The sequence below is a fragment of the Coenobita brevimanus genome, chromosome 115 (assembly GCF_032717465.1).
Source record: "Coenobita brevimanus isolate Jiangsu-jjx chromosome 115, ASM3271746v2, whole genome shotgun sequence".
Classification (NCBI taxonomy): domain Eukaryota; kingdom Metazoa; phylum Arthropoda; class Malacostraca; order Decapoda; family Coenobitidae; genus Coenobita; species Coenobita brevimanus.
Window position 1 is genome coordinate 17,622,035 of NC_137068.1, and position 25,300 is coordinate 17,647,334.

Sequence of the window (25,300 nt, forward strand, 5' to 3'; positions counted from 1 at the left end):
AGAAAACATCCGTTCACCTGAAGCAAACGAATGTGACAAGGCCAACAGATCACGCATGAATATTGCAAAGGTGTAGAAATTAGGTTTATTATTCCCATCTTTACTTGAAGTAATTCTTGCCAAAAAGAGGTTGGCGATTTGTTCAAACTTTGAAGACTAGCTTTGGCATGCAACAGATCCTGCCACTGTTCTCGTAAATCATCTAAGTCTGCGTCTTTCACGAGTGTGGGGAACTGAACTGCTAGCTTAATTGTGCAGTTGATTTAATATGTCGCTGTGGAGATGGAGCAACTTATGCATCAGTGATGTGAAGGTGTGCTAGGACATCATCATCTGAATGAAATTTTTCATTATTTGCACACAGAGTTTTAATAGAAACTTCCGACAGTCATCAAGGAACCTATTATTATCTTTTTTTTACTTTCAACAAGTGATTCTTTCTATAGCAATGCATCACACCTGTCGGTATCCCAGGCTCCCGGCTCCTACGTTCTAAGTCTCCCGAGATTTATTGATGAAAGACTCAGATTCATGACTTATATATTGTTATTTAGTAATCTTCATAAATAATGTTTTGTCGTGTTCAGTTATTTAAATATTGTTTTTATATACCATAACTGCTGCTACAGCTCATGGAAAATATTTTATTTTTGTAATCTTGACAAAAACTCCAAGATTTCTCGAACTGTAAGGAAAAAAAAAACAAGACTCCACAGTTGGAGCAAAAATCCCAAGATCCATAGTCGCGGCGTACGAGTCTATTAGTGTCATTATCGTACCCAGGCGACCCACCAGTCAACAGTGCGTCCGATTTCGTATCATATTATACACGAATATATTATACACGAATATTCTTATACACGAACATGGTATACACGAATCACACGCATTTCGTGATACACGAAATCGGACGCACTGTTGACGGGTAGGTTGCCAGGACACGATAACGACACCTTCAGACTCACGCACCGCGATTATAGTAGGAAAATCCAAGGAGTTCGGTCAGTATCTTCTGGTGCGGGGACGGCTCTGTCTCCTGGTTGGGCGTGGGTGTGGCAGTGGCAGCGTATGGCAGAATAAGACAGTACCATTACTCGGCGTGCTTTCATAAAACTTCTTCGTGACTAGCATTATATTTTACTCTATACTTCCTGCTATAGCTCAGTATCGAACACAGAGATGGCAATTTTACGCCTAAAGCGAACAGAGTGTAGTTAAAATAAGCATTGCATACCTTCAGACTGTTAGTAGTAGTAGTAGTAGTAGTAGCAGTATATTGTTTTTGCTTATGTTAGGAGTGAATTTTCAAACAGGATGGGTTAGATTCAGCCTTCAATAACCCTGTAAGGACGAGAGGTGTTTCCTTACCCAAATACAGGGTGGTTCATATATTACGCAACCCAGTTCTCTTGTATTGCGGGACATCTCAGCGTTACCAGTGTCCTTTCTGTATCATTTTCTTCTTCACATAACCCTTGTAATGTTTTATATTGCCTTATTCATTTGTATTTGTTTATTACGTCCAGTGATTGCATAGTTGATAACGCCATGAACCGGCCATGTCTTCGCTTCTCACGTATATAAACTGATTCGTCCCGGCAACACACGAGATGGGGCAAAATACAGATCACCGTGTAAAATAGTCTTGAGGTGGCAGTAAGATTCTGTAACATCACAGCATTGAAGATGTGTGTGTGTGTGTGTGTGTGTGTGTGTGTGTGTGTGTGTGTGTGTGTGTGTGTGTGTGTGTGTGTGTAAAAAGGCATCACCTAGTGCCAACTCTCTTACACCATAATTTTGCTTGTCTGGTGAGCAAGTGCGGGGTGGATGAATAATATGAATGTTTTCCAGTTATAAAGGTACGGTAATAAGTTAGTGTTCATCATTTAATAATCCATGGTAACGTTTTACATTTTCATTTATTATAATGTATGAGCCAAGGAACACTGCCATATCTTCGTGAGGTAAACAACGTGGCGGACATATAATTCTCTCTCTCTCTCTCTCTCTCTCTCTCTCTCTCTCTCTCTCTCAAATAACAACTGTTTTTTTGTTAACCCTTCCTCACCGACCTCCTTCTTAGAGTAAGGTAATGGCTTCCTGACCCAAAATAACTCGCAGGCTATTTTTACCCCGTCATAGGTCAAAGGTCATGTGTCAGAGGGGTCAGTGCTTGTGTCGTGGGAGAAGGAAAAGTAGGGGTGATAAAGATGTAAGGAAAAATATACTTCTTTAGAAAGGTAATGGTTGTGTGTTCAAAGCTGTAGTAGTAGTGAACCCAGTGGACTGCAGGCTGAAGTTGCCTCTCTCATTTATTCACCATCCTCATTTCGGGGGATTGGGAGTGAGTTGAGAGACGTTTGAATAATTGATCATCGTTGTCCCCCGGTTAGAGAGAGAGAGAGAGAGAGAGAGAGAGAGAGGGAGAGATGAGGTGGATATAAGGAAGTACAATTAAGAAAGGTCAGAGGTTATCTTATGTGTTGAGAGGCGTGAGTAAGAGATGATAGGAAGAGCTGATAAGGAAGTACAGATCTCCAATGACAGGAATTGACTCTTGGAACTATATTGTAAGAGGCTTTGGAGATTTCGTAATACATCTTCCTCAGCGACTTATTCTACACCTTGCATTGTGATATCATTTTATGTTATTGATGTAAACTGCGTGATTTTAAAACGATATAGGTTACATATAAGACAGTGTTGTAGCATAGTATCCAAAATCAATCGCTGAGGAACAGATTGAAGTGTCCTTTTTCACATAGAGTACGGCTTTCGGAATCAGTGAGATGAGGTGTGTGTCAAAACCATTACAGGAATATAAAAAAAAGCAAAAATAAACAAAAGACGATTAAAAAAGAAATGTCCCACTGTTCAATTGCATTTACAGTGCTCCTTCCTATAACGCGGCTAACATAGACTGACAACAAGCCGCGGTATACTTTTCCGCGTTATATATATATTTTTTTTTTTTTTATGTGTCCGACTCTGGGCATAGGCTTCACAGCCTGGTATCAAGGCCCAGCAGTCCTCCTACATACCATACACCTCTACATGTCACCACTTCGGCGCTAACACCCACCGTCCATATTGAATACATGCTAGGGCTGTCTCATACAGGACTGGTGTATTGGTATTAGCGGGGGTATTTTTACGACATGTCGGCGGGTCTTCTGGTGGATCAGTAAAGCCTGATTTAATGAAATTCAAATCCTTAAACTGTTCCCTGCCCCAGCCGGGATTCGAACCTGGGTCCATTAGGACTGCAGGCCACCTCTCTACCGATTCCATGTGTCTCCATTTTGGGCTAACCTAGGCTGGACATTTTCCAAAGTCGCCCTTTTCACTCCAAAGCCCTCCCAAACCGTCCAAAAAACACACGTCTGACATTCACTCTGGTATTCATACACAGGAAGTTATAAATACACAATAAAGGTTCCTAGACATTAATAATAATTAAAAAAAAAAGTTTAGGTCACTAACCTGGCTGGCTCTGCTGGCCACACTTGCTGTCCTCGGCATCCCCAGACCCTACCTCAGACGTGGGCACGAGGTGGGAGACCACCAAAAAACAATGGAGGACACCCCCAACGGGCAATGGGGGTACATGTGGATGTGACGTCATGCGACCAGTCACAGTGCAGCGCTCGCATGACGTTATCACGTGCGACATTTGACTTTTGGGGGGCCGTCTGAGCTCCGACGCCCAACAGTTCCCCGCGGTATATCTGTTTGTGACCGTGGTATATATTTTTTTAGCCATACTGTGGGTGACTGCGTAAGTACAAATCCGTGTTATACGATACCGCGTTATAGGAGGAAGGACTGTACTTCACACTTAAACTATGTCTGACAATTTACATCCTCACCTGTCATATCAGAGAGGATTATCTATGGAGAGAGAAACATAGCAAGCCTGTGTAAGCTTAGCAGTATTAGCCAGTAGAGGAATGTAAGAAGCAGGATAGTTGAAATAATAGACAGACATACCAAACTCAACCAACAAAGGAAAGTGACCAGTAGAAGAGGAGAGGTATTGGGCAGAGAAACATACCAAGCCTCTGTCAGCTTAGCAGTATTAGCCAGCAGAGGAAAGTGACAAGTAGGAGAGATAAAGATAATAATATGCAGAAAAACACCAATCCCCTCTCAGCCTAGCAACATTAGTCAGCAGAGGAAAGTGACAAATAGAAATGGTAAAATATTATGCAGAGAAACACCAAGCCTCTCTCAGCTTAGCAGTATTAGCCAGCAAAGGAAAGTGACATGTAGAAAAGGTAAAACATTATGCAGAGAAACACCAAGCCTCTCTCAGCTTAGCAATATTAGCCAGCAGAGGAAATTTACCAGTAGAGGAGGTGTAATATTAGGCAAACTTCTACTCTCGACTCGGTATGATGATCTGATAGTGAAATGTCAGGGGTATGCGGCTAGATTGAGGTCAGATAATTTTTTAACCACTCAAATGTAAAATGATGTAGAGATTACATGATGCGAGCAGAGTAAGCTTTATTAACCTTGGAAAGTTATAAATCTTTTTTCAGCGCAGGAAGAACTCTAGTAGGTTTGTTTTCACCTCCCAAAGAGCTGTAAACCTTTGCAGCTCAGTTAATGGCCAGATGTAGTCAGCTTGTGTAATGGGGTCTATAAAAGTCCGCGTTGCCTAGAGGCAAAGAGGGGATTCTCGCTTTGGCTCAGTGGTAACGTACAGGCGTTTGAAGCACGATCGAGGGCCTGTGATCGAATCTCGGCCAGACCATTGATTTGTTAAGTTTCATTTCGGTTATGACATTGGTTGGCAGCGGTGTGGGATGTGAGGTGAGGCTTGGAGGGCAATGATGTTGGTTAGTTGGCAGTGTCTAGTCCATACATCCCGGGGATGAGCTGTTCGGTGTGGTCCACTGAGCCCTCAATGGTGGCCTCCGATTCTACGCAACCATGTGTTCGAAACTCACCAAATTAATCGCCAAGGGGAGAAAAGAGTGATGTAATGGGGTCTATAAAAGCCCATGTTGCTTAGAGGCAAAGCGGGGATCCTCTCTTTTGCCCAGGGGTAATATGCGCGCGTGTGAAGCGCATGGGTCTGAAATCGAATCTCGGCCAGACCAATAATTAATTTGTTACGTTTCATTTCGGTTATTACTCTTGGAGGGTTGTTTTGACATGTAACCAGGGAGACTCATTCCTACCCCATAAATAAGGCTTATCGAATTTCACTCACCCACGACTTTGCACGGAAATTGTAGGAGTGGCCCAAGTCCGTCAAATGAAAGGAAACAGCAAGCACACACACACACACACACACACACACACACACACACACACACACACACACACACACACACACACACACACACACACACACACACACACGAAAAGATAGGACAAATATGCCATTTCCAGTGGAGCTCAGTTTGGTAGGAATGGTTTGTTGTTGTCTTCGTTAAGTCTCATCCAGTTGAGTCTCAATTGGTATGTGTAACTGGTCGTTGTATTTGAGAGGAATAGTTTGTTGTTGTTATGGTCGACTAAGTAGCATCCAGCTGAGTCCAAATTGGTAGGTATAATTGGTTTTTGTTGTAGTCGGTGTTAATCTGCTATACTGTAGAGCCAGGGGGGGATCCCGTGAGCACTCTCTGCCCGTCGACGGCCCTGGGATGCTATTGTATCCGTAGCAGAATCAAATATTTCCCTTGTAAGACTATTTTTCTCCTTTCAGGTGTTTGAAGGAGTGATAGTGACGATGATACGTTTTCTCTGTCTTACATAATTCTGTTTTGAAAAATCATTGACTGAGGAATTTTCTTGTGATCTGATGGATTCTTGCAGTAAAGTTTTCCAAATTTGTACTTGCCTTTGCGACCCGTAGCAACTGAGACATGTATACACCGCACGCTGGAACTCTAGCTATGTTTCCCGACAAATTTGGGTGTGATACAATTTCAAAATTATAATCATCTCTTTTATTATAGTTTTGTTGATATAACTTTGTTTTCTATTTTGATGATTTCCAAAAAGCTTGCTTGGCAGTGGTCGGTGTTTTCTTTATTTAATACCAGTGCTTCCGGATATATTTCTTTTGTCCTTGCATTCATTTCTCTATCATTGTTTAAGGATATTAGATCATCAATGAATCGTCTACTTTTGTTAAATTTCTTCGCTACTGAATATTGAATTTTTGACACGCGTTCCATCCACTTGAATTCATAACTATATAAGTATAGATTTGCCATGAATGAGGCTGGGTCTGTTCTCTCTCTCTCTCTCACACACACACACACACACACACACACACACGACACTGTATTCGGGGAGTTTCATCCTTCAGTGCGATGTTTTCCATTATGTTCTAGCTATTTCTAGATGATTTTATTCAGCAAAGGAGGGCATTTTCGAATTGGAGGAGTTAAATATGGAATGGATTACGGTATCTCCGTCATCATACCGTACATGGTTCACCTGACAGAATTTCATTACTCCCGTAACTTAAGTACTAAATAATAAATCGAAAAAAAAATGTTGAGCTATAGTTGTGAGTCGTAGCTGAATGGTTCAACGATAAGAATACCATACGTCCCCAGGGCTATTCTTCAACCAGCGTAGGGGACAGTTACGGAGCTTTTTCATGCCAGTATATTTCTACAAATAGCGCGTTGATGATAGCGTGTTTGTTATATAAGTAGTTTACTCGTTTATCAGTATTAACAAAATATAAGTATCATACTTAAGAAGTGTTTTTTTTTTTTTTTTACGCCAGGTATCCCCGAAGGGCTAAGGTGATGTGCTGGATTGAAGCGTGTAGCATTTTATGACCGGATGCCCTTCCTGATGTCTTCCAATGACCCTTGGGTGGATTCGATCCTCCGACCCTTCGATCAGAGTGGAGCGCTCTAACCCACTGAGCCACGGCTGCTACATGACTCAAAACCCTTGGTGCAATTTCAGGATCGAAACCTGGTGTCACAGTGAGGGACGTGGTTTCTTTAAAAAAAATTCAGTCAGCCAGGGTTCGATCCCAGACCGTCACTCTCTGGACTCAGGTATCCACCTGTGTTGGCTGCAGGAGTTTCTAAAAAGTTTGAACGGCATGAGAATCGAACTTTTTCCAGTTGCAGGCTGTACTGAGCCTCTTACGATCAGGACAACGTAGGAATATAGAGTGTTACGAACGAGACCGGATGCAGGACCGCCAATGACGCCGAACCCTCCACTACCCTCCCTTCCACAGTGCAGTTCGCAAAATAAATCGCTAAGAAAGAGATGGTAAAAACCTCCGAGGCTGATGAGTTTCACTGGTCAGTCCCAATTCTATACGAAACAAAAATTTTCTTCTATAATGATTGTTAAGGAGTAGGAATGGCAAAAGTGTTCAGATAGGACATGAAAATATTCACGGAAACAAGAGAGGATTCAGGATGGGAGGAGATTTGGAGACCTATATCCATTACTACATTCCACCAGCCACAAGTTTGTGGCTAAAGTGTGGAATATAGTAATAGGTATAGGTCTCCAAATCTCTTCCCGTCTTGAGTGCTGTCATGTTTCTGTGCTTTTTTCATCAATCTCTGCACTTTTGCCATTCCTACTTCTTAACAATCATTTTAGAAAAAAAAAAATGTTTTCTAGTTGTGATCGTTTTGTGAAAGTATAATTATGCATAAAGCTAGTATTAGATTTGAATTGTTACATGCTTTGCATTTTGAAAGATTAAAACGAGGACGGTGTTTTGGTACGTACTTTAACTGTACAGTAGGCGTGCTGTAGCTAACCAATATTGTGCAAAATGGCGTGCCTATGGGTGACCGTGATGCGGTTTTCAGGCCATAACTGGCGAACCGTAATCTGAATGCATTTCTGAACGTGAAACATCTACTCTTGACAAACAGCGCTTTGGTATTTAGCTCGCTCGCGTACGCTTTTTTGGAGTTATGATGGATGAAGATAGAAAGAACAAAGTCGGCAATTTTGCGGTTCGATTTTGCTACTCTAAAAAAGGTTAGCATGACATTGCTAGTAGTTTTGTACTTGAATAGCTAAGATCTTTTAGTTCACAAGCATAGAACTGGGCTTTGCGACCGTTTTCGCGCAAATGCTCCCATACCCTATCGTACAGGACGTCATTTTGAACCTGCGCCATTCCTACTTACGGTGCGCTACCGCACTCCTTGATATTTAAGAAGTTTAACACGCTATCGGATTAACCCAGCCTTGCCTGTCTAGGACATCAGTATCCTTTATATTGCTGATACTCAGGAAAAAAGCCTTGAAAGAGAAATGATGGAAATCTGAAAGGGCACCTGTGGTGGTGTAGTTAACACTTCAGTCGGAGTGACGGTCTTGTTCAAGTTCGATTCACAGGGTGTCAACCTGCCTTCGTGCCTCCATACCTCGAAGGGGGTAAAAGGGAATGGGCTGTTGCCATTATTATATCCTTGTAAGGCAGTTTTTTGGTGGGTTCATATGCTGTTTTCCACTTTACCGATATCGTCCCACGATGATCGTCATGTGATTTACTTCGTTTTTGAATTATTGTGCATAGTAATCATGGTGACCTCTGCGTCATGAGGTGCCTAGAATGGTAGGGTAGTGTCGTTTCTGCTTCATGTTTCTTTTCTCACGTAGCACCTGGATTTTTTATAACGTTGTCAACCCATCTGTGTTAATATATCTGCTGTGCCTCTGTGTGTGTGTGTGTGTGTGTGAGAGAGAGAGAGAGAGAGAGAGAGAGAGAGAACCTGCCGAGTCCTCGTCCAACTCTTGAATCAGACGAAGCTGAGTGGATGGGTGGGTATGCGGATTGGTTGGTTTGTGGGTGGATGTGGTTTATCGGGGAATAAGTGCATAAGGTAAACAGGTTCATGGGAGAAGTCCTTGAGGGCAATGGACAAAGTGGGAACATAGGTTCAGTGGGTAAAAGTAGGCTCATGAGGGGATTAGCTTCGCCATGGAGGCAAAATAGGTACACATGGGAGAAAGTGCTTACTATCTATCTATATACCTAGGCAGTTTCCCCCAAAACAAGGGGGGGAGCCGAGACAAGACGATACATTCCCAATTTACTCATCCACACACACAAACACACACACACCGCTCGCTGGTGCAGTGGTAACGCTCTCGCTTGCCAACTGATGGACGGGAGTTCGCGCCTCGCTCAGGTTGCGAAAAGTTTCACTGACGAAGTGGGTGGTTACTGTCCCCCTTGAGCAAGGGGACGGGTGTGTGCGTGTGTGAAGGTCACAGCCTTGCCCTTAGACCGGACTATATGAGCTCTCAGCTCCTTTCCGGGAGGGTAAAAGCTGACGATCATGACTATCAAGTGATCCTGACCGACCCGGTGAATTACAAATTTACTTGTATCTTAGCCCCAAGGGGAGAAGGGACAGATCCTCACTGCACCACACTGCACGAGGGTCAACTGCACAGTGCAATCAGTGACATCTGGAGCAGGGCCGAACAGCAGAGCTGGTTTACCCCTGCTACATGATAATGGACCCATCCCCTTACCCTCACTTGACTTGATCATCTGATCAGACCAAATGCCGGAGAATATCCCCTCAGGGCCGCGTCACCATATATTCATTGACAATTTCTCTCCAGTCATCCCTGTCATGCACAGCCACTCTTCCTTGCTCTTCAGACATCCTTCTTGCATCCATCCTATTCATGGGTTACATGAGGTAAAAACAGGTTCACAATTAGTCATGTTACGTCTGTTGGATGGCTGTTTCTTGGGCAAAAATTGGTCCTTGAGGTGAGAATAGGGCCATTGGAAAGCTGTCCATAGGATGAAAATAGATCCAAGAGAGGAATGTAGGTCCATAGGGGGAGATAGGTTCATGGGGGAAAATGGGTGCGTGAAGAACATCACTGTAGGCCTATAAGAGAAAACTGTTCACATCAGAGTAAATTGAATCATGGGGGAAAATAGGCCCATACAGAAAATGTGAAGTGAAGCTTGGACGTTGTTGGAGGGACACAAGAGTGAGAGCAGTGGAAATGAGTTATGTGAGAGGAGCATGTGGAGTCATATGGAGAGACAGACCGACAAATGAAGATGTGAAGGAGCGTTGTGGTGTGGATATGGATGTGATAGGAAGTGTTAGGAGAAACACATTGAGGTGGTTTGGCCATGTGGAGAGGATGGAGAGTGAGAGACTGATGAGGAGAGTGTATGTGAGTGAGGTGGAGGGGGAGAGAGGGAGGGGAAGGCCAAGGATGAGATGGAGGGATGGAGTGGAGAGGTATATGAGAGAGGGGGGTGTGAATTGGGAGCAGGGCAGTGAAATGGCAGGGGACAGGGCAACGTGGAGGTGATTTGTTTGTGGCCACCCCGTATAAGGGATTAAGGCGTCTGGCAATAGCTAGATAGATAGAATATGTTCATGGGGAGAACAGATCCTTGGGGGTATTTTAAGCCCATAGGGGAAAATTCGCCCACGTGAGGACAGGTCCCATCCTTGGAGAGAAATAAAAGGAGGGGGGGGTTAACCCCTAGGAGGTGTGGCAGGAGACAGGCTTACGATATGTGCTAGTAGGCTGTCCATAAAGCAGTGTTCCTCTGTGGAGCTATTAAAAAAAAAAAAAAAAGATTAAATCTCAGATCATTTATTCATAGCATACTGAATGATCCTGTTGATGGTACTCTCATGGTTGATCTTAGGGTGGAAGTAGGGATCGGTGCTATGATGCAGTACTGCTGTAGCCATGCTAAAGTACTGTACTGTATTTTGAAGATTTATGTGTTTTTATTTTTAAAGAACTGCTGCTTGTGAGGAACGAAAGATTAACCATTATTACTATTTTATTTATTTATTTATTCATTTTTATTCCAGGTGCAGCATACAACTATGGTGATGGTGAAAGCTCAAGTGACAGTGAGGAGGAGATATCCAATCGTCTCTCCTCCTCTAAGAGCTTCCCATCGGCCTTGCGGGACAACCTGCACCCCTTGGCTAACCACCACAACAACAGCAACCACCACCATGCCCACACAAACCACACCAACTCCGCCTACCACTCCTACAACCACAACCACTATGGCCACCATAACTACCATCAACTTGGACCTTCTCGTTCACCCTCACAGTATTCAGCTCCCGATGAAGTCTCACCTCATGGTAAATGTTATGCTTTAAATACTCATCTGGAGGGCAGTTATTAAATGTTATTAAACAGTCTTATTAATTAATGGTACTGGAGACAGACACTTTCAAGTGATGGCATTGATTTAACCAGACTGCCCCAATGCCCAGTTATACAAACGTCCTTCAACCCCCTCCCCATCCCCCCAAAGAAGGATGGTTGACTGCAGTTAAAGTGCAACATCAGCCTACAGTCAACTAGGTTCAAGTTCAAATGAGCCTAGGGTCACCACAAAGCGACACACTAATTTTCGCCAGACCCAATGGATGGTAACCTAACCATTAACCACGTCTGGCAACTATAACCTTAGCATCCTTCAGTACTGACTTTGGCATCCTTCAGCCCTAACCTCGGCATCCTTCAGCCCTAACCTCGGCATCCTTCAGCCCTAACCTCGGCATCCTTCAGCCCTAACCTTGGCATCCTCGAACCAAAATCTTGGCATCCTCCAGCCCTAGCCTTGACATCCTCCAGCCCTGACCTTGGCATCCTTTAGCCCTAGCCCTGGCATCCTTCAGCCACAACCTTGGAATCCTTCATCCCTAACCTTAGAAACCTTCAGTTCTAACTTGACATTCTTCAGCCCTAACTTTGACATCCTTCATCTCTAAATTTGAAATCCTTTGCTTCTAACCTTAGCATTTTTCATCCCTCTCCCTGACACCCTTCACCCCCAAACCTTGACATCCTGCAGCCCCATCCTTAACATCTCTTAACCCTAGCACTGGTTTTTACAGCTAGGTTATATCTTGTTAACTTTGGGTTATGTAATGCCCATAAATAAGGCTGTTTAACTGTACCGTATAATATTTTTTTTATGGTGTCAGTCACATAGTAGCAATATAGTCAGTTTTAAGTCATTCAGTATGATGACATTTTATTTTAGTTCACTCATGCTGCCTCTATATATTTTTTATCTTTTTGGAATAGTCCATGCATACTGAAGGAGTTAACCTTGTTGCTGCAAGTTACTAACAGTCATTCCCATTTTGTGTGTTTCTACTTTGCTGGCTTTGCTTATATATTTCTAGATACAGTAGTGAACCAGCATAAATTATACTGCAGTAGTTAAAAGTGTACTCTGGGATTTAAGAAAAGTACTTGTTAAATCATATGATAATACACTGTAACCCTTGAGTCAAAGTTTTATAAATACTGTACAGTACAGTAATGTAAATTATACCTGATATGAAGCTTGCAGCATGGCCTGTGCGGACCTCGTATGAGGTCTGCAGTTCAGCAAGGGTTAAAAATAAATAGATTTAAATTTCTAGTGATGGTTTCAGGTGTTACAAACGGTTTGTAGGCAGATGCATAGTCTGGTAATGGCTGTGGGGGCCATTTTAAGTGGGTTTTTATCATCATCTAATCCTGTGTTGCCCCATGAGGAGCGAAGGAGCCCGGAGCTAGGCAAGTCCTGACATTTAAGATGAGAGTGACCAGCCTCACTCATCCCTGAGTGACATTATATGAGTAATAAACCCTAACCACCCCTTTGGTTGTAAACCTACACAGGCTCAATCCGATTGGATAGTCCAATTACCCACTAAACCACCAGGCACCATAAGGTGGTTATATGGTTACCACCCAGCATAGTAAACGGTTTCCTGGTGTACAGGAAACCATTTGGCTTGTCACTTAATGTAGAGTCACCCATAGACAGAAAGAAGAAAAAAGAATGAAGGAAAGACAGACTGGGCTTTTATCATTCATGAAATTTTGCTGTTGACAGATGTGTCTGTTCTTTGACATTCATGTAAAGCAAGGAATGGTTATATTGGAAATTATTTGGTCTTACAAAAGATCATTTACTCTGGTTGAGTAACTTAAGTCACCAGAAATATTAACCTTTTTGCTCAGATGACGTATTTTTTTATTTTATTCTGTCTACTTTCATATTAGATTATTTAGCTTAAAGAGACTTTTCACTCTGGATGGGTTAGTTATGACCTTCACAGCTACACTTCCTCCCTGAGTTTAATAAAATTGTCAGAGATCAGAAGAATAAAGAAAAAGAAACACTTGTCCAGTATCTTATCATTATTAACATTTTGGCCAATAATAAAAAATATTTAATTTATTTCATCCAGTGCCAAATTATTTCTTCATCTAATAAAAACTTAATATATCCAAAAAAGTAATGAAGTCTTTCATCTGTTGGAAAAAAAAAAAAAAAAAAAAAAAAAAAAATCATCCATTTCTTTTCATGGATATTAGGGAACAGATACACTTGTGAATAGCAAAAATCTGTAAATAATGACAAACCCTCTAAAAGAGCCCTAACTGCCATAACATAATTAACCTGTTTGTAGTGCCAGAAGCATCAACATACAATAGGATATACCTATTTAAAGTGTATTTTCAGATGATGAAGCAACAAGTTTTGTTAAATAATTGGACAATATACGTTAAGGTGTTTTTGATGGTTATTCATTTGCAAATAGCTGGAACTGCGAAAGTTGAAATCATGCAAAGTAAGGGATGACTGTATATTGAGAGTTAGGCTGAATAATAGTGTATGGTGGTAGCAGGAATGAGGTAGAAATTATGTTTTAGGGCTAAAAGAATTAACCATTAACCACCCACTCCGGTGACATTTTTCATATTAATCAACATCTGTTTTCTTTTGACTCAGGCTGTTACCCAACAGTTTTAGTCAAATTTTGTAAAACAGCATGTAGTTAAAGGGTAACTGAAGGGTATATGTAACCTCTCAAGTGTAGAAACTCTCTCCAAAGCAGATAAAAGTGTCTGGAGATAGCAAGAATACAGTGAACAATATGTCATCATATTGAAGAGTTTAATATTGTATATAAAAAATATTAAATGCTTTTCTGCTTCGTACTCATAGTTATGCTTGATTGCTGATAATTTGTCTCTGTAGAGCTTGGTAACAGAAGTTGCAGTTTCTGTATGTTTTCATTTTTTTTCTCATTTTTAATGACAGGTTATTTTTAAAAATAAAATGGCAAGTTTTGACAATAAAATACATCGTTTGTAACTGAATAATGTCAGATTTTTTGGATAATTTGCCATTTAATGCCAGTAACATTTATAAAAGTGCGATGTGCAGAAATTGACTAGTAAAAACATGACCCTTGAAAGCTACCTAAACCAAAAGGAATATAACCTTTAAAGTACAGCAAGCTTTTGATGACACTGGCTCTCAGAGTATTGCATTGATCAGATTAGCTGTTACGATTTGAATACTGGATTTGGTTGTACACATCGTACCAGACAAATCAGTGGTTTGGGGTTTATTACTTCCTAAGATATATTTCCTGACAATATGAGTGCACTGAATAGTACGTCCAGTTTGAAATCACAAAATAGTCACCCAAGTACTTGCACATTTTGATACACTGTACTGATACTGTACAGCCTTGTAGCTATTAAGATTTCTCAAAACACACCCACCATACCTCCCTTCCCTGTTGTCACCATCATTTGTGTGTCCATAACCAGACTCCCTAAATCTTGGAAGGGATGGCCACAAACACATCTCTGTATGTCACCCTGTCATCCACAGTTAGGCTGCCCTTTCTTCAGTTTACACCACTTTCATCATCATCATTAACCCTATTGTCTTTCCAAGATCAGGGCACCAATTGTCATAAGATAGTTTTTCCAGTACAGTCTACAGTCTTATTATATGTCTGTATTTTCCCATAATTTGTATATATATTTTAGGTTTTATAGTATTCCATAATTGTCAGTTGTAATAACATGGCTCACTTCATGGCTAGAGTACTGTATTATGTACAGCAAGCCCTAAAAAAAAGTATGCATGTTTTTAATTAGAATATCATCATTATCACCATTTGGACCGTACATCTTACTCATGAATTTGATGGGTTACAAAATCTCCAAAGATATTGGGAATGCTGTACAACCCATAGCATGACAGTGCCACAGTACAGTAGATGATGGAGCATGAGGAGATGTGGTGTATAGTAGTTGTTGAGAAGCATGAGATATAGCATGACAGTATTTAATACAGTATAAAAGTTGTTGTAGCCTCAGTGTGTCATAGTGTATGCAGCATGAGAGTGCCATACTAAAGTGCAGTAGTTATTAGTGCATGACAGTATGGAGGTATTAGCACCCCACCCCACCCGGCACCTCACTGATGACTCCCCAGGTAAAGCCGACACGTTCCAACCTAACGGTGACCTCATCTCCCTGGCCGAGAAAGGCCGGGCGGGTGTCGGGGGGGAGGAGGAGACTGGGGGTGTTGGCGGGGGCGTGTCCTCATCCTCGGCATCATCCTCGGGTTCCACAACGAGCGGGGATGATGACTTGTTGACACATCGTGCCCTACGACACAGGGATCCCAGGGGCTACCGGCAGATGTCACCCTCGCGTTCACCGTATGATGCCACATACCACCAGGTTAGAGCAGTATATTTATGTATATGTTTAGAATCCATTGACCAAGCTATTACTTGCAGGTCTTTTCACTTGATGTCAGCCATCCATGTGTCACAGTCTTGAATAGTATCCCTCATTCAGTCCCCAATCTCAGAGGCTCTTGTTTTAAGTCACTTTTTTATGTTCTTTTTGGGACTGTAAAGTTGATGTGCCACTACAGAACCCTTATTTATAATGAGAACAGCTTGCACATGCTTGCTTAGCAGATTCACTGGAGGTATGCAGCATATTGGCCAGTATAGACATATATTGAAAGATCTTTATAAGTATGTAAAGAAAATGAAGTAACTGCAGTATGTCATCATTATTTAGTTATGTAAATCTTCATCATTATCATCATCCAATCCTATGTCACCCCATGAGAAGAATAGGAGCCCGGGGCTAGGCAAGTTGATCCTGACATTTAAGATGAGAGTACATTCACTGGCGAGTGATGAGAAGGGTCGGTGGTGAACTGAATGAAAGGAAGGCAATGATTGATTGTGTGTGTGTGGATGAAAGGATGCAAAGACATGTAATGGATGCAAGAGCTTATAGAGATTGGGGGAGTGGACTTTCTGACCATTACTTGGTGGTGGCCAGAATCAAGATCGAAGGAAGATGGAGAAATAGAAGAAGGGAAGGACAGGAGGAAGGAGTAGTTGCAAGGAGAGTGGAAAAGTTACAAGAGGATGAGAAAAAGGCAGAATATAAGAGAGAAGTGGAGGAATGATTGGGTAAATATGAATTGGAGCAGATGGGGGATGTGGAAGGTGTGTGCAAGATATTCACAGAAGAAATATGTGCAGCATGTGAGGTGGTGTGTGGGGTAAAGAGAAGACAGAAGGGGGTGCAAGGAACAGCATGGTGGAATGAAGAGGTGAGACAGGCTGTGGCACAAAAGAAGAAAGCATATAATGAATGGATGAGAAATAGGGGAATGGAAGAAGTTGAGAGGCAGAAGAAAGAGTTATATGTAGAAAGGAAGAGAGAGGTGAAAAGATTAGTAAGAGAGAGGAAGAAGAGAGTGGATGAGGAATTTGGAAGGAATTTGAGTGTAAAGTGGAGGGACTGTAAGAAAATGTTCTGGAAAGAGGTGAAGAGAGTAAGACAGGGTGGCAGTGAAGTTAGTAGGGGAGTGAAAGACAAAAATGGTAGATTACTAGTGGAGAGGGAAGAAATAGTGAGCAGATGGAGAGAACACTTTAAGGAATTGCTGAACATAGAGAATGGAAGTAATGCGAGTATAAGTGGCTGGGGAATGGCTGGGAGAAGGAGGGAGGTGAGAAGACAGGAAGAAATCAGTAGGATAGAAGTTGTGGAAGCAATGAAGAAAGTCAAATTGGGGAAAGCCCCAGGAATTGATGGAGTGTGTGGTGAAATGCTGATGCATGGGGAAGAGATAGTAGTAGAATGGATGTGGAAGATGTGCAGATTGGCCTGGGAGGAAGGTAGAGTGCTGGAGGATTGGAAGTCAGGTATAATTATTCCCTTGTACAAAGGAAAAGGTGAAAAAGAAGTGTGTGGTAATCATAGGGGCATTTGTCTTCTTAGTGTAATAGGAAAAGTGTATGGTAGGATACTTATTGACAGAGTTAGGGAAATGACAAAGGTATTAGTTCGAGAAGAACTGGGAGGCTTTAGGAAGGGAAGAGGTTGTGTAGATCAGATATTCATTCTTAGATCTTTAGTGGAAGAGTTTCTAGAGAAGGGAAAGAAGTTGTAAGCAGCCTTCATTGATTTGGAGAGAGCATATGACAGGGTGGATAGACAAGGATTGTGGAAAGTATTAAGAATATATAGAGTAGATGGGAAGTTGTTGAATGCTGTGAAGAGTATGTATGATGGTGCTAAGGCTGCAGTGCGTGTGGATGGTGAACTAAGTGAATTTTTCTCTTTCAAGGTTGGGTTGAAACAGGGATGCTTCATGTTTCCATGGTTGTTCAGTCTATACATGGATAGGGTAATAAAAAAGATACAAGGTAGGGCAGTGGATGTTGGAGTGGCCCTGGTGAGAGAGGGTAGCATTTGGAAAATCCATGTACTGTTGTTTGCAGATGATACTGTGTTGTTAAGTGAAAACGAAGGGGAGCTGCAAGGCTTGGTGGATGAGTTTGGGAGAGTGTGTAATAAATGGAATCTAAAGGTGAATGTAGGGAAGAGTAAAGTGATGGTCTTTGAGAGAGGTGAAGTCAGTGAATGTACAGTGAGGTTGGATGGTAAGGGAATGGAAAATGTGAGTACGTTTAAGTACTTGGATAGTGTGATGAGTAAGGATGGAGGTTTGGAGGGTGAAGTGCTTGAAAGGGTACACCAAGGAAGAAAGGTTAGTGGTTCCTTGAAAGCAGTGATAAGAAACAGGGAAGTGAGCATGGAAATGAAAAAGTTACTACATGACAGTATTGTGATACCAACACTAACGTATAGAAGTGAAGCTTGGACGTTGTTGGAAGGACAAGTCAAGAGTGAGAGCAGTGGAAATGAGTTATTTGAGAGGAGCCTGTGGAGTCACATGGAGAGACAGGCTGACAAATGAGGATATAAAGGAGCGTTGTGATGTGGATGTGGATGTGGATGTGATAGGAAGCATTATGAGGAACACACTGAGGTGGTTTGGCCATGTGGACAGGATGGAGGGTGAGAGACTGACAAGGAGAGTGTATGTGAATGAGGTGGAGGAGGGTAGAGGGAGGGTGAGGCTGAGGATGAGATGGAGGGATGGAGTGGAGAGGTATATGAGGCAGGGGAGTGTGAGTTGGGAGCAGGGCAGTAAAATGGCAGGGGACAGGGCGACGAGGAGGCGATTTGTTTGTGCCCGCCCTGTATGGGATTGAGGTGTCTGGCAGTAGATAGATAGATAGTAACCAGCCTCACTCATCCCCGAGTGTCAATACATAAGCAGTAAACCCCAACCACTCCTTGGATATAAACATCTCCAGGCTCAATCCAGTTGGAGCTCCTTAATTTTCCACTGAACCACCAGGTTTCATAATTTGGTTATATGGTTACCATCCAGTGCAGTAAATCGTTTCCTGGTGTACAGGAAACCATTTGGCTTGTCACTCAGTGCAGTCACCCTTGGGCTTAAGGAAGAGGAAAGAATAAAGGAAAGAAAGACAGAAGAGGAGTGTACAGTAAAGCCACCCATAGGCAGAGGGAAGAGGAAAGAATGAAGGATGAAATGTGAAAATAATGAGAAATTTATCATGTCGGTCATTTAATTTTGAGTGCCTCTCAGAAACATACAGTTGACCCTAATTTTCCATTTTTTTTTTCCAAGTACCCCCGATAAATATAGCATGGCTCCCTGAGGGGCCATATTGCCCACATTAAAAACCACTGATTTACAGTTTTCCATTTTAATGTTTCTGTATTAAATATACCTACTAGTATCTACATATTTTCTCATAATATTTTTAAGACACACCAGTATGCTTGCTTGATGACCAGTTCTGCAGTGTGCTTTTAGAATAAGCATTTACCATTTTTACAGTCATAAGATGTGCAGTGTGTAATTGTCACAGTTTGTAAGTAATGGAAAATTGTACCCTTTTCACATGAACTTGGCCAGATGTTACCATCTTTCTCTCTTGAATACTGAGTTGTTATAAGAGCTTAGTTGTTATTGTTGTTGCAACCCCAGGCTCATCTCGTGAATGCAGTGGACTGCATGAAATTGGTGACTTCAACCAGTCGCTCCCAGAAGTCTGTTGTTGAGGTTATGTTGAAGGATTGTCTGTTGTGATAGTGTGGTGCATGTGGTAAGTCTGATGTGGTGTGGGGAGCTGCATAACAGTGTGGGCAAAGTGGGTTGTTTGTGAGCTGTATTTTGTTTTGGTATTGTAGCAGGGAAAGATGGAGGTCGCATCGCAGTCTGACTAGATGTGCGTATGTTTATCTGGCTAGGGAAGTTTCTGAGGGGTGTATGTCCGGTGGTGGTTCTTGGAGTATGCTGTTTGGCTGGAGGGTTTGGATGGCTGTGGTGGCTGTGTTTCTATATGTGTTTGTAAAATGTAGTGTAGGATGCAAGAGGGGAGATATTGCTGAGGTACTGTGTAGTGTTGGGTAGTTGTTTGTGTCTCATGTTTCTTTGTGGTGGGGGTGATTTCTCATGAAGTTTCAAGGGTGGGATGGGTCTTGAGAGTACACGTGTGTGCATTTCATATATATATGATCCTTGACTGAAAGTTTTTTTTTCCCTTAATGTAAATGATCTGTATTTAGATTTGGCACATCCTGTTATTGTTCTTAAGGCTTTGTTTTGTGTTTTTTGAAGCTTATCCATGTTTTGTTGCGTAAGGTTGGGCTCAGCTTGAGCTAGCATAGTTTATTTTTGTTGTAATGAATTATTTATAAACAGTTTTCAGAAATTCTTTTTGTTGTCCAAAAGTAATGCTTGTGAGAGTTTTCAAGGCATCAAGATTATGAGATGCCTTTGCACTAGAGTTACTTGTGTATAGTTGAGATATGGTAATGTGTGTATGTCTAAATAAGTCTTGGAATTAGGGGGTCTTTCCAGCAGGAGTGGTCAGTTAAAGAGGGAAAGATGTGGGTGGGTTTGAGATTCATATGTTTGAAGTAGTAGTAGACTATCCCTGGACTGTGTAGCCTAGCAGACACATCAGCCGCAGATAAGCAATTGCCCCTGCAGGGCAGTCCTTTGTAGTGAACTGATGTTCCTTTGCGGTGGACAGCACCTCACCACAGCAAGGTGCAGAGAAAAATGTGGAGGTTTGGGTCTGCACCATAGTAGACTCCACATTACCCTGTTATTTGGTTATATGGTTACCACCCTAAATAGTTTCCTGGATTACAGGAAACCATCGAGCTTGTCACCCAATGTAGTCACCTAAGAAGACATAGGCAGTACCACATCAAGTAAGTGGATGATGGTAGCAACCACTTACAAGTTGTTTGTCAGAAATAAAGAGGGTAATGGTTGATATGGTTGGTGAGGCAGTCATTCTGTTTTGTCTTGTCCAGCTTTCTATAGGATGTAGGTACTGTGAGACGAGGTTATCTCATTATGAGTTAGCCATTTACCTGTGACATGTAGGTAAATTCATACACAAACATTTTTTTTACTGCAATATGTAGGTATATTCCACACCTTCCACATGATATTGATTGGTGATGGATAACTTACACTTTCCAAGAACTACCAGGAGATTTAATTACCGTAGTTATGTCATGGATTAGAGCCAGTTGTATGCATCTTTAGTGTACATTACATTTATGCAGTCTTTATTTATGACTGGAGTGTTTGCAAGGATTTGAAGTTGCTCTGGAGGAAGATTTTTATTTCTGGAGATGTGAATCCAGTAGATATTTCACTGTCTGAATTAGAATTGTGCTCAAAGTATTCATACAGAAGTTTGGTTCTCTAATTGAGTGCTGTATGCAGATAGTAGCATGGTACATTAGTACCATGTTGCTGCATATTTTCAGGCTACAAGTACCGGTATATAAGAAATGCATTTATTGCTGCATTGCTGCTTTGGATAGTGTTTTTCTCTTTCAGGTTTCTTGACCTCATGGTCAACAAGTTTATGGTACCTCTTACTGATCATCAGTACCATTTATACTTTTAGATGCTTAATATTGTTAAGAAGTGAGATTTGCCAGCTGGGTGCTCGAGAACCTTCTCGGCATTTCATGTTCCGGTATCGGTACGAGTCAGAGTTGCCAGTTTGCCTGCTGTTTGTAAGTGAAGTTATTTCGTAAGTTATGCATCAATTTTTCTGCTTTTGTTTCTTTATAATGTTTTACTTAAGTGATTGCTTGTTGAATTCATTCATTCATTGCCAGACGCCATGTATCCCAAACGGGGTGGCCAAGGGCTTAGAGTTAATTGTTTTACAGGGAGGGGCACTAATCCTCCACCAACCCCACTTGACATGTAGGGAGAACTTGACATGTAGGGAGAATTACAGTATGTAATTTGAGTTCCTATGGTAAATGATTTGGAGTGTTATGTAATGTAGGAAAACTCTAGCATGTTTTGATGTCTCCTAGTTGGTAACTGTTGTTGCTAGGGGCAAGTACAAGACCAGCAGGTTCCTGAATTGTGGAGAAGTAGATGATTCTTGAGCAGTGTAAGTTTATAATAAGGATGGATAAGAGACTAGAACAAGTTCAGTCGGGTTTCAGTTCAATTTGAGTAAAGTTTAGTTGGTTTTCAGTTTGAGTGTAGTGCAGTGCTGTCAGTGAAGTTTGTGAAGTGTTGCTGGCAAGCATTAAGTGTGATTACTGTCAGTGAAGATTATTTTTGGTACTTGTATGATAAGTGAAGTGTTGGCAAACATTTAATGTACTAACAGTAAAGTGTTGTCAATCATTAAGTGTGATAGCGGTAGTAAAGTGTGTATAGCTCCAGTGCTTGTGAGAACAGTGAAGTGAAGTTGGAAGGCATTAAGTGGAATTATTTAAAAAATAAAGACAGTGAACTTTAAGGAGCCAGTGTTTATTTTCGCCTCAGCTGATCTTGTGTACTGTACACCTAAAGGCTGACCATAGGAAGAACAACGCATGGGGCAACATCCTTCCTGTACTGTACTACTGCTGTTGAAGCCTGTGGCAGTGTGGGGATGAGGACGTAACACTGGTGTCAGGAGTGTGGGATAATTTCAGTGCTGCAGAGAGTCTAACCTTCGACATGGAAGCAGAAGGTGTGAAGACAAGGTCTCAAGCTGGGCAGGAAGAAGAAATTTCCCTGGCGACAATCGTGAAGTTAATACAGGCACGAAAGAAAGAGCTCGGAAACGAATTTAAGAAACAGTTACAAGCACAATTACAGGCGTAGAATGAAGGACATGAAAAACTCCAAGCTCAATTACAGGCCCAAAGTGAAGAACAGAAAGAGCTCAGAAATGAACTCAAAGAACAGTTACAAGCACAAAGTGTCCAATTGCAAGCACAGAGTGAACAACTAGAGACACAACGTGAAGAACAAAAAGAACGATATGAACAACTTCAAGAGGCATTACAGGAGCAACAGAGGGCAGTACAACGGAGGGTGCAAGGACAGCTGGATACATTCATGGGGAAAATGAAGGAAGAACAGCAACAGCTTAAGAAGGAAGTATATGCCAAGCTAGAGCAGCAAAAGTATGAGGTAAGCAATAATGTGATGGAGTGTAAACAGCATGTAGAGGGCCAGTTGAATTAGTGAGGGAATAGTGACAGAGTGCAAACAGCATGTGGACAACCAGCTGAAGATTAGTGAGGGAATAGTGGCAGAGTGGAGACAGTATGTAGATAACCAGTTGAAGCCTGTAGTTGACCATGTGAAGATAATCAATGAGAAAATTGAGGCTGTAGAGAAATATTGCACTACTGAGCCTCAGGTTAGTGTACAGGGAGCATATGAAGGAATGGATGGTGTATGGTGAATCTTGACAGATCTCAGGCATCTAAAGGTAGCATTACAGGGCTGAATAATCAGAATGCAGAAGTTGTAAGTCCTGGCCTTAATTATGATGCCCCAGATTTTAGGCTCCAAATCAGTGAAGTGCATGGCTATAATGGGGGTCCAATCAAAAAGAAACCTCAGGAATTTGATGGTAGAGTATCTTGGGAAGCTTCCCGTGCACAGTTTGAGTTTCCTGCGGATCAGAATGGTTGGGATGATAGGCAGAGGGGAGTGCAGCTTGCTACTAGCCTTAAGGGTGCTGCAATAGAAATTCTGGGCCAGATGTCAGTGATAGAGAGGAACAGTTATCAGTCCCTAGTGAAGGCTGGTGATGAGAGGCAACAACCAGTCAGTTTTTCCCAAGAAGCCCCACCTCAAAGGAAATGCATGACTACCTTGATGAATAGTGTATGAGAAGATGAAAGAACAGACAACATGCAGTGTAGTAGGAATGGGAATCATAGGAAGAAATGCTGCTGTACTGTAGTGATGGGGCCGGCATCAAATGATGAGGACCTGGGGAGGATGTGGATGGAGGATGCAGATTTGCAAACGGTGCTGGAGTGGCTGCAGCGGAGTGCAGTGGGACCATCTTGGGAGGGAGTTTCCGGGTTAGGCCCTGCGACCAAGAGTTACTGGAGTCAGTGGGACCTTCTTCGTCTGAACAACGGACTACTGGAGAGAGAAACCTGTTTTCTATCTATCTATTGCCAGATGCCATAATCCGGTAAGGGGTGGCCATTTGACTCTGAGTTATTTGTTTTACAGGGAGGGGCACTAACCCTCCACCAGCCCACTTGTTGACATGTTGTTTGTACACAGGAAAAGTCATCCAATATATTACCAATATGCCAGGAATCGAACCCAGGACTCTCAGGTGAGAGCCAGGCAGCATACCACTACACCATGACCGTATGATGCCTGGCCCTCACCTGAGAGTCCCGGGTTCGATTCCCGGCATATTGGTAATATATTGGATGAACGGACTACTGGAGTGTCAGTGGGAGACACCCGATGGCCTCAGCAAGTATTGGCAACTGGTGGTTCTGAAGAAGATGAGGTCCGAGATCTTGGATGAGTCCCATAACCAGATCACTAGTGGACACCTGGAAGTGAAGAAAACTCTAAGCCGGCTGTGACAGAGGTTCTACTGGACTGGCATGCATCAGGATGTTGAAGAGTGGTGTCGGGCCTGTGAAGTGTGTTGTGCCAAGAAGGGACCCAAGAAACTTGGTTGCGCCCCTCTCCAGCTGTACCAAGTGGGTGCATCAATGCAAAGAGTCGCGGTGGACATTGCTGGACCTTTGCCACTCACTGAAAGAGGAAATCAGTATATATGTGTCGCCATGGACTACTTCACAAAGTGGCCAGAAACCTATGCTATCCCTGATCAAGAGGCTGCAACTGTTGCTTAGGTGTTGGTTGACCAGTTGGTCTGTTGTTTTCGGATGCCACAAGAGCTACATTCAGACCAGGGTAGAAACTTTGAGTCTGCTGTGTTCTGTGAATGCTGCAAGTTATTGGGGATCAAGAAGACCAGGACGACCCTACTTAGGCCACAGTCAGATGGGATGGTGGAGAAATTCAACTGGACCCTTGGACAAGAACTGGCCAAGTACTGCACAGAGGGACAAACAGAATGGAACCAGAAGTTACCTGCATTGCTGATGGCACATCAGTCTGCATCCCATGAGTCTACCGGCTACACTCCTGCAAAACTGATATTGAGCCACGAGTTATGTTTACCTGTTGACTTGTTAATGGGAAAACCACCTGGTGAAGAGCTGCCTACAGACACCACCAGCTATGTGAAGCACCTTCAAGGAAGGCTGGCTGAGGTGCATCATCAAGTGTGAGGAGCCCTCAGGTTTTCAGGAGAAGTGATGAAGTGCAAGTATGATGCCAAGGCAAGTGAGTTGAGCTTCAAGGATGGTGACAAAGTTTGGTTATACAATTGTTAGCAAAAGAAGGGACAGTCACCAAAGCTGCTGAGCCCATGGGATGGGCTTTACATTGTGTTGGACTGCCTATCAGACGTAATGGATCAGATTCGGGGAGGCCGGAAGTCTCGCCCAAAGGTGGTAGACCTGAACCGTCTGTGGCAGAACCATGGGCCAGGACAGTACAGCTGATATGTTTCTGAGGAATTGTGCTCATCCACAGCCGAGGATGATGAGGAGGACCACGGAGCTGAAGTGCAAAAGGATGGTGACAGTTTCCCAAGAGAAGAAGAAAATCAAGAAGAGGACCAAGACATTCCTGGAGGAGTGGACTGTGTGGAGGAGCAAGGATGTCGTTGGAAGCGGAATAGAAGAAGACCTGATAAGCTGAAGGATT

General features: G+C 42.5%; 1 protein-coding gene across 1 annotated transcript in view; it reads left to right on the forward strand.

Annotated features, from left to right (window-relative positions):
* The window catches only part of LOC145418638 (synaptotagmin-14-like), a 133,266-nt gene that overhangs the window by 85,587 nt on the left and 22,379 nt on the right, over window positions 1-25,300 (forward strand). Inside the window, exons 3-5 of the mRNA XM_080287001.1 lie at window positions 10,833-11,117; window positions 14,738-14,752; window positions 15,284-15,534. Of these exons, the coding sequence (XP_080143127.1) occupies window positions 10,833-11,117; window positions 14,738-14,752; window positions 15,284-15,534 (551 nt within the window). The remainder of the gene's footprint in view (window positions 1-10,832; window positions 11,118-14,737; window positions 14,753-15,283; window positions 15,535-25,300) is intronic.